The 14,696-nt window shown below is 48.0% G+C and overlaps 1 protein-coding gene across 1 annotated transcript in view; it reads right to left on the reverse strand.

The window, feature by feature from the left end:
* Positions 1-3,718: 3,718 nt before the first annotated feature.
* SAE1 (SUMO1 activating enzyme subunit 1) overlaps positions 3,719-14,696 on the reverse strand; it is a 79,382-nt gene continuing 68,404 nt past the window's right edge. The window contains exons 7-8 of the mRNA XM_058425204.1: positions 11,069-11,138; positions 3,719-4,752 (exon numbers count right to left, since the gene is read on the reverse strand). Of these exons, the coding sequence (XP_058281187.1) occupies positions 11,071-11,138 (68 nt within the window). The 3' untranslated portion in view covers positions 3,719-4,752; positions 11,069-11,070. The remainder of the gene's footprint in view (positions 4,753-11,068; positions 11,139-14,696) is intronic.

Below are 14,696 nucleotides of genomic sequence, written 5' to 3' on the forward strand. Positions count from 1 at the left end.
AGGAGAATCGCTTCAACCCAGGAGGTGGAGGTTGTAGTGAGCCAAGATCACATCATCGCACTCCAGCCTGGATGACAAGAGTGAAACTCCGTCTCAAAATAAATAAATAAAAAGTAAAAAAATTACAGATTAAAAAATTAGCCAGGCGGCGTGCACCTATAATCCTAGCTACTTGGGAGGCTGAGGTGGGAGAATTGCTTGATCTCGGGAGGCGGAGGTTGCAGTCAGCCGAGATTGTGCCACTGCACTACAGCCTAGGCGACAGAGCGAGACATCATCTCAAAAAAAAAAAAAAAAAGAAAGAAAAGAAAGAAAAGTATCAGCCAGATGCAGTAGCTCACATCTGTAATCAAGTACTTTAGGAGGCTGAGGTAAGAGGATCACTTGAGGCCAGAGGTTAAGCCTGGGCAACATAGTGAGACCTCATGGCTACTAAAAATATGTATATATATTTTTTGAGATGGAATTTCGCTCTTGTTGCCTAGGCTGAAGTGCAATTGCTCGATGTCGGCTCACTGCAACCTCCACCTCCTGGGTTCAAGCAATTTTCTTGCCTTGGCCTTTGGAGTAGCTGGGATTACAGGCATGTGGACCACACCTGGCTAATTTTTGTATTTTCAGTAGAGACGGGGTTTCACCATGTTGGTCAGGCTGGTCTGGTGACTCCTGACCTCAGGTGATCCAGCTGCCTCGACCTCCCAAAATGTTGGGATTACAGGCATGAGCCACCACACCCAGCCAATAATTAAAAAAAAAAATTAGCCAGGGGGAACATGGTGAAACCTTGTCTCTACTAAAAATACAAAAAAAAAAAAAAAAAAAGGCTGGGCGCGGTGGCTCACGCCTGTAATCCCAGCACTTTGGGAGGCTGAGGTGGGCGGATCATCAGGTTGGGAGTTCGAGACCAGACTGGCCAATATGGTGAAACCCCATCTCCACTAAAAATAGAAAAATGAGTCAGGCGTGGTGGTGGGCGCCTGTGGTCCCAGCTACTCAGGAGGCTGACGCAGAGGAGTTGCTTGAATCCGGGAGGCGGAGGTTGCAGTGAGCCGAGATCACGCCACTGCACTCCAGCCTGTGCGACAGAGCGTGACTCTGTCTCAAAAAACAAAACAAAATAAAAAACAACAAGAACCAACTCCTAAAATGCATTTTTATACTTGCTAACCCTGGAACTTGGCTTTGGGAAGTCTTTCCTAAGTGTGCACAATGTCACTCAGCAGCAGACTGATTCAACAGTTAATGGTTCACCATTTGGTGATGGAATTTGATGCATGAGATACTGACAAGGATCTCCAAGACATATTAAGAAAAAAGCACATTGGAGAAAAATAGTTATTTATGAATATGTAAAATAGCAGCTAACATTGAGCAATTTTGATTGAAAGACTGAATTTATTTTTTAATCCCCACATATCTGAGGAATGTGCCACTATTCTAACCATTTTAGGGACGGGGTAACAGTAGTGTAGTGAGGGTCACATGGCTGAGTGGTAGAGTCTAGGTTTGAACATGGCAGTCTGGAAGGATTCACTCTCAACAGTTAACAGGGGTGACCTCCGGGGAGTGGATATGAAAGTGGATACAGCTAGGCTGGGTGCAGTGGCTCACACCTATAATCCCAGCATTTTGGGTGCTGAGGCAGGTGGATTACTTTAAGTCAGGAGTTCGAGAGCAGCCAGGCCAACATGGTGAAACCCTGTCTACTAAAAGTACAAAAATCAGCTGGGCATGGTGGCGGGGGCCTGTAATCCCAGCTACTTGGGAGGCTGAGGCAGGAGAATTGCTTGAAACCAGGAGGTGGAGGTTGCAGTGAACCGAGATCGCACCACTGCACTCTAGCCTGGGTGACAGAGCAAGATGCCGTCTATTAAAAAATAAAAAATAAAAAAAAGAAAAAGAAAAAAAGAAAGTGGATACAGCTAACATGTCCAAAAAGCATCTCATATTTCTCTCCAAAATGCAGTTTAGCTGTGAAGTCAACTGCTTTTATTATGTGGCCAACATTGTGCTGACAGGCTGTGCCCTGCAGCGGAGAGGAATCTTCCCTTTATGCTTGTATATTGCCTTGAATATTTTACAAGCTTAGGAACCAAATCCACCCACCATTTTGGACCTAGTTGAAGGCCCTCTTTCATCAAGGCCAACATGATGTTTTCCAGTGACTACTGGGTCTCAGGGACTTGTGAAGGGAAAGCCCAAAATCTTGTTCTCATTGAGCGAACAAGCCGTGCCACTACATGAATCTCTACTGAGTACCCTGCATCGCAGCTTTCCCAGTAAGCGCCATTTCTATCTCTTCCTTGCTTGTGAAGTGAGGCTATTTCCTTATCTCCAATATGGGTAGGAGAACAGCATCTATCCCCATGGGGTTGCTGTGGGGATTCCAACTCAAAGAACAAGGATTCTGAAAAGTACCAGGCAGGTTGCATGGGTATAATGAACATTAGCTGTTATCATTAAACTTGGCCACCTGCAACCTAAGAACATATGTCAAGGTAACTTTTTTTTTTTTTTTGAGATGGAGTCTCGCTCTGTTGCCCAGGCTGGAGTGCAGTGGTGCAATCTCGGCTCACCACAACCTCCGCCTCCCATTGGGTTCAAGCGATTCTCCTGCCTCAGCCTCCTGAGTAGCTGGACTACAGCCGCGCGCCACCATGCCTAGCTAATTTTTGTATTTTTAGTAGAGATGGAGTTTCACTATGTTGGCCAGGCTGGTCTCAAACTCCTGACCTCGTGATTCGCCCGCCTCAGCCTCCCAAAATGTTGGGATTACAGGCGTGAGCCACTGCGCCTGGCCTTTTTTTCTTCATTTTTATGATTAATACAAACATCATGTGGGAGTTTATGAAATTTGTAGAAACTAGACATTTCTTGCCTGGGGCTGGCAGCTTTCCCCTCAGTTCCTGAGGGGTCCTCTGGGTGACTTAATCTCTGCCATTAGAGGTACAGGGTGGAAAAGTTTGAAGCTTCCGGGACGATTCTACAATTTTGTTTTTGTCAATCCAGACCCACGTGCTCCCCCTTGTGACCAAGGCTGCACATTACAGTTAAGAGTATAATTAGCTCAGAATTTAAAGACCATGTAAAATTCATGCAGCAATGTAATGGCTGACCCTGACGCCACTGACTATACTAAAGCTGGCCAGACATGGATCCCTTCCAAAACGCAGCCCCTGTCTCACCTCTGGTGGGAGCAGGTGATGCAGGGTTGAGGAACAGAGGCCCTCCTGTAGTGGAGACCAGTTTTCTCCCCAACTAACTGCTGCAGGATCGGAAGAGGAAAGAGACTGATTTATTGAAACGTCACACAATTTACATAAAGAAGAAATATGAGCAAGAGTGGGGTGAACTGGAACACGCTTTGGCTGCATCAAGGCAAACCTGGTCTTTCAATAAAAGCTCTGACCCGTAGCGGCTGTGGGACTTGGGGCATATTAAGCATCACTTTTGACTTCCTTTTATTATTATAATCCTTGCCACTGAAAATAGCCACTATTTAGCTGAATTATCCATCAGACAACTGGAGCCAGAAGCTTCTACACATTCTAGAATGTGAACAATTTAACTCTTGCTGCATCACCCAGAAAAAATGGTGGCAGGAATGGTGAGAGAGAGGAGGAATCTCCTGAGTTAGAGCCTGGGGTCTGAAAAGGCAACTGCTAGGATCATCCCATTCCCTCTCAGAAGCTTCTGAAGTGGAAGAAAAACAAGCAAATCCTAAAGCAAGTAACTTTATTAGCATTCCTTTAAAAAGAACCAAGGAAAATTCACAACATATGTGAAACACAAACAGCTGTGGTTTAGGAGGTAAACAAAGGACCAACACAGCCCTGAAATGCAACAGCCTCTGAGTGGCTTGGGCCGCGTGTGACTGGGGTTCTGTTAAAAGCGCAGGCTCCTCCCTCCTAGCCCTGAAGCCCCAGGAACCTGCCTTGAAAGACAAGCTCTCTACTAATACTCAACTTGCAGGGTCTCGCCCTAACATCCAAGACTTGGTAGCATCTCCTTTCTCCCAAAACCCAGCTGGAACTCAACTAATCCTAAACGAAAACTCAAGAACAGCACACCAGATGCCACCTGTTGTTTGTCAGGGTCTCAAACTCCAGAAGAAATGCATTTGCCTGTCATGGTTTTCCTCTCTAAGGGCACCTGTCTGAACTTGGAGCTGTGCTTCCACTGGTGCCTCACGGGGCCTGGGCCTACTCTCCACCTGAAGTCACACTTTTCTCTATAAGACATCAGGTGGGGAATAAGTCCAAGAAGGTGGCAAGAGGCTCCCAAGCAACGGAGTGTGCTCGTTCCTGGCAGGCATCTCCCACAATGCCCCAGAGGGCTGGCGAGGCCGGGACAGCATAAGGACAGAGAAAGGGCAGAAGGGTGCTTGGAAGTGCTCATCACTCAGGGGAGCTGGCAGGCCCGGGATGACAGGCGGCCTGAACGGTGCTGGAACAAAGACAGCCACCCTGTGCCCCTTGTCGAGCAGCTGCTGGTGATGGGAAGCAGCACGTCGGCACCACCTCCTTCGTTGCAGGAAATGTTTTGTATCGGGCCAATGACCAGTTTTCCTTGCCTGGAGATGCCTTCATGAAGGAAGGGGACAGGGAATACAGGCAGGCATGCTGCAACTGGCATCTCTGGGGCTGCGAAGTCTTGAGTTCACTTGGGGCCAAGGCACTCCACGATCCCATTCCCCTTCATGCCATCGAAGAAGAAGAAGTTGTTGTGAGGAGGGTCCCGCTGAGACAGGGCCTGGGGAGAAAAATGAAATGAGGGTTTAGCTCAAGTGCTTTAAGAGGAATAGAGGGAAAAAAAAATTCTAAAAGCAGTCTAGGGCAGTGGTTCTTAACTGGGGTCGATTTTGCTCCCAAAGGGCTATTTGGCAATGTCTGGAGACAATTTCGATTGTCCTATCTCCTTGCTCTGTCCCTTACAAGCTGTGTGTCCATGGGGAGATTATTTAACCTCTCCAAACATTACCTTCTTTTCCTAACATGAGAATAAGAAATGTATTTGCCTGGGTTAAACTATGTATCTCAAAAATTTAAAACAGGCCAGGGCCAGGCACACTCACACCTGTAATCCCAGCACTTTGGGAGGCCGAGGTGGGAGAATCACTTGAGCCCAGGAATTCAAGACCAGACTGCACAACATGGTGAGATCCTGTCTATATGAAAACTAAAATAGGTGGGGCGCAGTGGCTCACGCCTGTAATCCCAGCACTCTGGGGGGCTGAAGTGGGCGGATCATCTGAGGTTGGGAGTCGGAGACCAGCCTGGCCAACATGGTGAAACCTGTCTCTACTAAAATACAAAAATTAGCCGGGTATGGTGGCGCGCTACTCAGGAGGCTGAGGCAGGAGAATCACTTGAACCCGGGAGGCAGAGGTTGCAGTAAACTGAGATTGCGCCACCGCACTCCAGCCTGGGTGACACAGTGAGACTCTGTCTCAAAAAAAAAAAAGACAGAGAAAAAGAAAAATGACATAAATTAGCCAGGTATGGTGATGCATGCCCAAGGTGCCAGCTACTTAGGGGGGGTGAGGTGGGAGGATCGCTTGAGCCTGGGAGATTGAGGCTGCAGTGAGCTGTAATAGTGCCACTATACTCCAGCCTGGGCAACAGAGTGAGACCCTGTCTCAAAAAACAAAAAACAAAAAAACAAACAAAAGATACCTTAAAACTAAAACAATGACTAACACTGTGTTGCACCACCACTGGGCAAACAGCAGAAATAATTATTCATGACTATTCAACTGAGAAAGGTGGCAGTTCTTAGGCTGTGGCCTTTATCACTTAGGGGGACACATTTAATCAAGGAACACACTGATGCAGAAGGGGGCTATTCCATGAGGACATAAAGTCGCTAGGCTTCCACAGGGGGTCAGGGCTGGGATCCAGAGGGCCTGGACAATGCTATTTAGCAACGGCAATGGTGATTATCTTGTGGGGTTACCAGACAGAGCACTTTAAAATACAAGAACAGGGCTGGGCTTAATGGCTCACACCTGTAATCCCAGCACTTTGGGAGGCTGAGGCGGGAGAATCACTTGAGCCCAGGAGTTCAAGACCAGCCTGGGCAACATGGCAAAACCCCATATCTACAAAAAATAAAAAAAATTAGTCAGATGTGGTGGCGTGTGCTTATAGTCTCAGTGCCTCAGGAAGCTGAGGTGGGAGGATCGCTTAAGCCCAGGGAAATCAAGTCTGCAGTGAGCTGTGATGGCGCCATTGTACTCCAGCCTGGGCAACAGAGAGCGAGGGAGAGAGAGGAGTGGGGGTGGGAAGGAAGAGTGAGCACATGGCCCTGTCTTTTGAGGCAGGGTCAGCCCCCGAAACAACATACTGAGTCTTGTATGCACATACATCTTTCTGAGAAAGGGTTCACAATTGTCCACAAATTTTCAAACAGGTCCTTAACTCAGAAAGGATTGAAATTTCACCACAAGCTACCACTTAAAGAGGAAGACATCACCTAGGCAAGCTACCAGGGCAGGGTTTAACGGTTCCCAGGAACACCGTCCCATCATTCATGAGGAAGGTGGCGCTACACATCCTGAACTGCTCCTCTTCAAACTCAGCACCAAACCCTTTTCACTTCCTCATCCATAAAACGGGGACAATCACATCTACCATATACAAATAGTGTTAGCCATTTTTCCAAGGAAATTTTATTTATTTGTAAATATTTTTTTTTTTTTGGAGACGGAGTCTTGCTCTGTCGCCCAGGCTGGAGTGCAGTGGTGCAATCTCGGCTCACTGCAAGCTCCGCCTCCCGGGTTCACGCCATTCTCCTGCCTCAGCCTCTCCGAGTAGCTGGGACTACAGGCGCCCGCCACCACGCCTGGCTAATTTTTTGTATTTTTTAGTAGAGACGGGGTTTCACTGTGGTCTCGATCTCCTGACCTCGTGATCCGCCCGCCTCGGCCTCTCAAAGTGCTGGGATTACAAGCGTGAGCCACTGCGCCCGGCCTTTAATTTTAGTTTTTTGAGACAGGATCTTGTTCTGCTGCCCAGGTGGGTGGCACATTCTCGGCTTACTGCACCCTCCGTCTCCCCAGCTCCAGATATCCTCTCACACCCTCTCGAGTAGCTGGGACTTTTGTAGAGATGAGGTCTCCTCATGTTGCCCAAGCTGGTCTTGAACTTCTAGGTTCAAGCAATCCTCCCCAAGTGCTGGAATTACAGGCATGAGCTAGAGCACCCAGTCAAGGGAAAATTTATTAAGCATCTACTCTATGCCAGGTATTCAGCTAGACATTAAGGATTCTGAGGTCTCTGTCCACATAGAGCTTGGATCAGAAAGAAGTTTGCTTCTCTGGGCAAATAGGCAAATAAAAAGCACCTGCCTGCTAGAGCTTTTGGTGAGAATGAAATGTTACTAGGCTTGTAAAGTGCTTAGCACATAGTAAATTCTCAGTAAGTAGGAGCTGCTATTAATAATAGGGGCCAGGAGTCCTTTACCAATACTGGGGATGCCACCAACCCAGCCAGGTGGAAGGGTCCAACAGTCCACAGGTGGAACTCTTTTTTTTTTTTTGAGACGGAGTCTCGCTCTTTCACCCAGGCTGGAGTGCAGTGGCGCGATCTCGGCTCACTGCAAGCTCCACCTCCCGGGTTCACGCCATTCTCCTGCCTCAGCCTCTCCGAGTAGCTGGGACTACAGGTGCCCGCCACCACGCCCGGCTAATTTTTTTGTATTTTTAGTAGAGACGGGGTTTCACCGTGGTCTCGATCTCCTGACCTCGTGATCCGCCCGCCTCGGCCTCCCAAAGTGCTGGGATTACAAGCGTGAGCCACCGCGCCCGGCAGGTGGAACTCTTAGACCCTCAAACCCAAGATACAGGAGATGGCACGTGTTTTACCACGAACCTGGGATGGCTGCTGCATTCACTATCACCTCTCTTACCATAGACAGGGAGACCTGCCGTGGATGGTGGGGATGGAGAGAAAGGAAAACTGCTTTAAACCTAAGGAAGTAGACATGGATATAAAATAGGGTATCTAGAAGGATGTAAGAAAGGAAAGACGCAAAAGATGATTCCAAAGGAGCAGACTTGCGCTTGCCCCCATCTCCTAGTGTAAGCTTTCCATAGGTGCTCAGACAGTGCCTCAGGAGAGAAAGGTGAGTCTGAGGCCCTTGGTCTGCAGGCCCTGCCTGCCAGCTGGCCGAAGGCTGACCAGTAATAAGCATGAAGGAGTACTGGGGATGAGAGCAGGGCATGGGGTGAACATGGGGCAAAAGGTAAAGTGCTTCCCAAGCAAGATGGGGTAGGAGGAGATTCCAAACACACCCAGCAACCAAGAATGCAGAGTACTCTGGCTATCTGGGATAAACAGAAACAAGATGCTGGGCACCAGCTGTCTCCAGCAGGCAGGAAGGAGGGGGCTGTGTGAGGATGGGGATGTGAGAAGCTACCACCAACAATGGGGTCAAGGCTACCTGCCCCAACCTCCAGTCTCCATCCCACATGAAAAATTTAGGGGGAGCCCCTCAATGGGATGTGCAGAAGTGAGGCTGACAGTGCAAGGGCAGCGGCCCTGGGGTCCATGCAGTCTCTACATGATGGTGCCATTTTTTTTTTTTTTTTTGAGACCGAGTCTCGCTGTTGCCCAGGCTGGAGTACAGTGGCAGGATCTTGGCTCACTGCAGGCTCCGCCCCTCCAGGTTCACGCCATTCTCCTGCCTCAGCCTCCTGAGTAGCTGGGACTACAGGTGCCCGCCACCACGCCAGGCTAATTTTTTGTATTTTTAGTAGAGACGGGGTTTCACTATGTTAGCCAGGATGGTCTCGATCTCCTGACCTCGTGATCCGCCCGCCTCGGCCTCCCAAAGTGCTGGGATTATAAGCGTGAGCCACTGCACCCGGCCATGATGGTGCCATTGAAGACAACACCTGACGCATGACTGCCACGTGGGGAAGAGGACAGACTCAGAAACCAGACTGCCTGGGCCCAAATCCTGGCACCACACGCACTAGCCTGGGCAGGCATCTTCTTTCCTGCACCTTAGTTCCTCTTTTATAAACCAGGGATCACAGGAGTTCCTACCTCATAGGGCCAGTGGGAGATGAAATGAGTATTCACGTAAAAAACACTGTCTTTGTGTGGCAGACAGTGGGCTTTCAGTAAGTCTTGTCCATTATTATTGGTGGTGTCGTCGTTTTAGGCTACAAAAATATGTACATTCCCATTCCCCACTTAGAACATTCCCATTGCTGCACTCTTTCCTGCAGTTTGTCTACAGGGAGCCTCAGAATCCTGCTCAAACAGTCCTCTGGGTGGCCATTACCCTCTTCTCAGATTGGGCATATAAACTGTAATTTTCACATCACTCTGGGCTATGTATAAAAGGTGAGCAAGGAAAGAGCTATGGCCATTGCACACTTTTCTTCCCCCTCCAAATATCTCCTCAGTGCCCATCACATACAAGTTAGATTTGATCAAAGGAAGAATTTAGACCAGAAAGAAGGATCAGAAAAAATAGACAAAAAAAAAAAAGTAGCCTTAGGAAAATGGTGTGACTAACAAATTGAGCCAAATGTCTCCAGAATTTACAGACCCCAAGACAAAGTGTTAAGGGCTGGGTCTCCAAATTGTCCTCCTAAGCTCAGACTTGACATGTACATAGACATGGCCAATCATTTAACTAGGCATGACTCTGCTCCATAAGAAAGAAGACAAAAGCCTCACCGGAGTCCACTAAGGCAGCCAAGAACCTGCAAACGGCAAATTTAACATCTTCGGGCAAATAGCAAAGTCCGCAAAGAATGTACAATATATTTGGGGGTATGGTATAGTTTTAGCAACCCAAATGTTCCAGAAGACCCTCAAAAGGCTGTGCTAGTTACTGGTTATGTGACCCTGTATGAGATGCTTCCCTTCTGAGAGAGACACTAACACCTACCTAACAGGGTCACGGGTCATCTTGTACAGAGCCTTGAGGGGCTCCTGGTGTGTTCATGGGGACACAGACACTGATTTCTCTACAAATACCTACAGTGTGTGGGTTAAAAAGAGGGGGGCTTGGCCGGGTGTGGTAGCTCACACCTATAATCCCAGCACTTTGGGAGGCCGAGGTGGGAGGATCACAATGTCAGGAGTTCGAGACCAGCCTGGCCAATATGGTGAACTACTAAAGATAAAAAAATTAGCCAGGCGTGGTGGTGGGAACCTGTACTCTCAGCTGCTCGGGAGGCTGAGGCAGGAGAATCACTTGAACCCAGGAGGCGGAGGTTGTAGTGAGTCAAGATCACGCCACTGCACTCCAGTCTGAGAGACAAAGTGAGATTCTGTCTCAAAAAAAAAAAAAAAAAAAAAAAAGGCTGGGTTCAGCGGCTCATGCCTGAAATCCCAGCACTTTGGGAGGCCAAGGTGGGCGGATTACAAGGTCAGGAGATCGAGACCATCCTGGCTAACACAGTGAAACCCCGTCTCTACTAAAAATACAAAAAAATTAGCCTGGCGTGGTGGCAGGCACCTATATAGTCCCAGCTGCTTGGAAGGCTGAGGCAGGAGAATGGCGTGAACCCGGGAGGTGGAACTTGCAGTGAGCTGAGATCGTCCCACTGCACTCTAGCCTGGGGGACAGAGCGAGACTCCGTCTCAAAAAAAAAAAAAAAAAAAAAAAGAGGGAGGGCTTTGATGCCATGGTGATGAATGGAGATAAACTGTACAGAGGTTAAGAGCACAGGTTCTGGAGTCCCTTTCATGGGCCCCAGTGTCTTCCTCTTAAGTGGGGATCATGATAGTACTCACTTATAGAGCTATGAGAAGCAGAATCCCTGACCAATACAACAGGCACTGGATAACTAATACAGTTAGGGGAGAGCAGATCACACCTTCGAGGCACTATGGCCAACTGTGAGCTGAGCACAGAGCAGGCACTCCAAGGTCATTTGCTGAATGGCACCTGGATGGGCCAGAGAAAATGGGATGAGGTGGAAATGGGTAGGGCATGAAACAAAGATGAATGGGGTGAGAGAAAACAGGCAGCTGTCTAAGATAGTTTCCATTCTCTCTGTCAGCACATATACAAAGTCATGGTTAACAATTTTCTGCTGTTTTACCTTCACAATTTCCTGTGCCAAAATCCCTCCAACCACTGCACACACAGGGGCCATCTCGGAGAAGCAGTACCTAAAAGAGAGGAAGACAAAGAAAATGGAGCATTGGGAACAGAACTGTGACCATGACATCTGGAGAAATTCAGTAGTAGGCTCTCCTGAATAAAAACAACTTCTTCTTTTTTTTTTTTTTTTTTTGAGACGGAGTCTCGCTCTGTCGCCCAGGCTGGAGTGCAGTGGCGCGATCTCGGCTCACTGCAAGCTCCGCCTCCCGGGTTCATACCATTCTCCTGCCTCAGCCTCTCCGAGTAGCTGGGACTACAGGCGCCCGCCACCACGCCTGGCTAATTTTTTGTATTTTTAGTAGAGACGGGGTTTCACCGTGGTCTCGATCTCCTGACCTCGTGATCCGCCCGCCTCGGCCTCCCAAAGTGCTGGGATTACAAGCGTGAGCCACCGCGCCCGGCCGAATAAAAACAACTTCTACCAAGAGGGCCCAATTCAGACAGCAGTGTTAATGCTGGCATCTAGGTGTGAAAATGAAATCTGAGCCAGGGATTCATAAGTGGTTGGAAAAGACCTTTGAACTTTGGCAAGCAGAAATTCTTTCACAATACTTTTATTTTTACCTTTATAAGTTAAAGGAAAGACTATATCTGTGCTTCCTATATCTGTCCTAGAGATATCAGATGTTTCAGCGCCCTGGTCACATTCTCGCAATTCTCTTCTTACCCATAATGGCCAGTGGGTTCTATATGCTATTCCCAGACAAATGTCAGGGAGCAGGCCTGTGTTAACATGTAGGAGGCAAGGGAAATTTGAGGCCTGAAATTAAAGTATGAGGGCAGAAAAAGTCTTCACAACCCACACAGAAACCAGCCCTTCTGGGCCAAGATGGGGCATCCACGGGACAAATTTTAGATGACACAGTCACCTGCCCCTCCAAGTCACCCATCCTAGTGAGCAAATCACTTTATTCCACCACTTCCCCAAAGGAAGTGTGCTCTGCCAGCTCCTACTCCTGAACACAATGGTGTGTGCTCACCAAGCAAACTGGAACACAGACAAGTGAAAGGGAAAGCCTCCCTACAGAACACTACCTCCAATCTCCCCAGTGTGGTGCACATCCTTCTAGACATTTTTTTTTTTTTTTTTGAGACGGAGTCTCACTCTGTCACCCAGGCTGGAGTGCAGTGGCGCAATCTCGGCTCACTGCAAGCTCCGCCTTCCGGGTTCATGTCATTCTCCTGCCTCAGTCTCCCGAGTAGCTCAGACTACAGGCGCCCGCCACCACGCCCGGCTACTCTGTATTTTTAGTAGAGACGGGGTTTCACCATGTTGGCCAGGATGGTCTCGATCTCTTGACCTCGTGATCCGCCCGCCTCGGCCTCCCAAAGTGCTGGGATTACAGGTGTGAGCCACTGCGCCCGGCCGCTTCTAGACATTTTAAAAAGTGCACAATCTAAATGGGTATAATTAGGCCAGGCTCAGTGGCTGATGCCTGTAATCCCAGCACTTTGGGAGGTCGAGGCAGGCGGATCACAAAGTCAAGAGATCGAGATCATCCTGGCCCACATGGTGAAACCCTGTCTCTACTAAAAATACAAAAATTAGCTTGGCGTGGTGGGGTGAGCCTGTAGTCCCAGCTACTCAGGAGGTTGAGGCAGAAGAATCGCTTGAACCTGGGAGGCATAGGTTGCAGTGAGCTGAGATCGCACAACTACACTCCAGCCTGGTGACAGGGCAAGACTGTCTCAAAAAATAATAATAATAATAAAATAAATAAATAAATAGGTATAATTTTAAACCCAAATATTATCAACTATTACTCTTCTGTTCTATAACCTATTGAGGGACATTTAAGCTGTTCAACACTGTAATCATACATCTTGACAAAGACACAGATGTCGAAATAATTCCTTAAGACACATTTCTAAATATAGCAATGCTAGTTTTTCATATGTATTGCCAAAATGCCCTCCCAAAAGGCTGTATCCATTCCAATCCCAAGGGCTGTGTCCAAAGGCACCGCCAGCTCCTCACACCCTGGCCAGGACCAGCACATTCCCATTTTGTTCATCCAGGGGTAACATCTTCCTGCTTATCAAGGTCCACTACAGAGCTATAAAATATATGGAGAACTAGGGCTGGGCACGGTGGCTCACACCTGTAATCCCAGCACTTTGGGAGGCCAAGGCGGGTGGATCATTTGAGGTGAGGAGTTCGAGACCAGCTTGACTTACATAGTGAAACCCCGTCTCTACTAAAATACAAAAATTAGCCGGGCATGGTGGCGGGTGGCTGTAATGCCAGATACTCGGGAGGCTGAGGCAGGAGAATCGCTTAAACCCAGGAGGTGGAGGTTGCAGTGAGCCAAGATGGCGCCACTGCACTCCAGCCTGGGCAACAGAGAGACTCCCAATAATAATAATAAGAAAAACCCCTCCCATTGCTGGTAGAATCTCATTTTGGCCGTGTTGGAGGAATAGTTCAGCCTGGCCAATATGGTGAAACCCCATCTCTACTAAAAATACAAAAATTAGCTGGGTGTGGTGGCACGTGGCTATAGTCCCAGCTGCTCCAGAGGCTGAGGCAAAAGAATCACTTAAAGCCAGGAGGCAGAGGTTGCAATGAGCCGAGATCACGCCACTGCACTCCAGCCTGGGTGACACAGCAAGACTCCAGCTCAAAAAAAAAAAAAAAAAAAAAAAAGAAACAGATAATAGGCCAGGTGCAGTGGCTCATGCCTGTGATCCCAGCACTTTCAGAGGCCAAGCCGGGCGCATGAGGTCAGGAGTTTGAGATCAGTCTGGCCAATATGGTGAAACCCCACCTCTACTAAAAATACAAAAATTAGCCGGGCGTGGTGGCATGCGCCTGTAGTCCTAGCTACTCGAGAGGTCGAGACAGAAGAATCACTTGAACCACGGAGGCAGAAGTTGCAGTGAGCCGAGATCGGGCCATTGCACTCTAGCCTGGGTGACAGAGTGAGACTCCATCTCAAAAAAAAAAAAAAAAAAAAATTAGCTGGGCATGGTGGCGTATGCCTGTAATCCCAGCTACTCAGGAGTCTAAGGCAGGAGATTCGCTTGAACCGGGGAGGTGGAGGTTGCAATGAGCTGAGATCGCGCCACTGCACTCCAGCCTGGGTGACAGAGTGAAACTTTGTCTCAAAAACAAAGAAACAAAAGAACCAGATAATAGAATATTTTCAGCTTTATGGGCCATATGGTCTTTGTTATAACTATTTAATCCTGCTGTGGCACAAAAGCTGCTACAGATAATATATAAATGAGTAAGTGTGCCAATAAAACTTTATTTACAAAAAGAGGTGGCAAGCCAGTTTGCCAAGGGCTATTCCAAATTAAAAGAGATACAAGTGGCTCACGCCTGTCTATCCCAGAAGTTTTGGAAAGCCAAGGCAGGATAGCTTGAATCCAGGAGTCTGAGAACAGCCTGGGCAATAGAGTGAGACCTCCATCTCTACAACAAAATAAATAAGTATTAATTATCATTTAACTCAGGCAGATGTGCTTTGTATACTCTCTTGTTATGCAGTTCATAACTTTAAAAAATAGGAAACACAGCCTGGTGAAAACAGTGAGACCCTGTCAATACAAAAAAAAAAAAA

This window comes from Hylobates moloch, unplaced genomic scaffold (assembly GCF_009828535.3).
Source record: "Hylobates moloch isolate HMO894 unplaced genomic scaffold, HMol_V3 SCAFFOLD_12, whole genome shotgun sequence".
Taxonomy (NCBI): Eukaryota; Metazoa; Chordata; class Mammalia; order Primates; family Hylobatidae; genus Hylobates; species Hylobates moloch.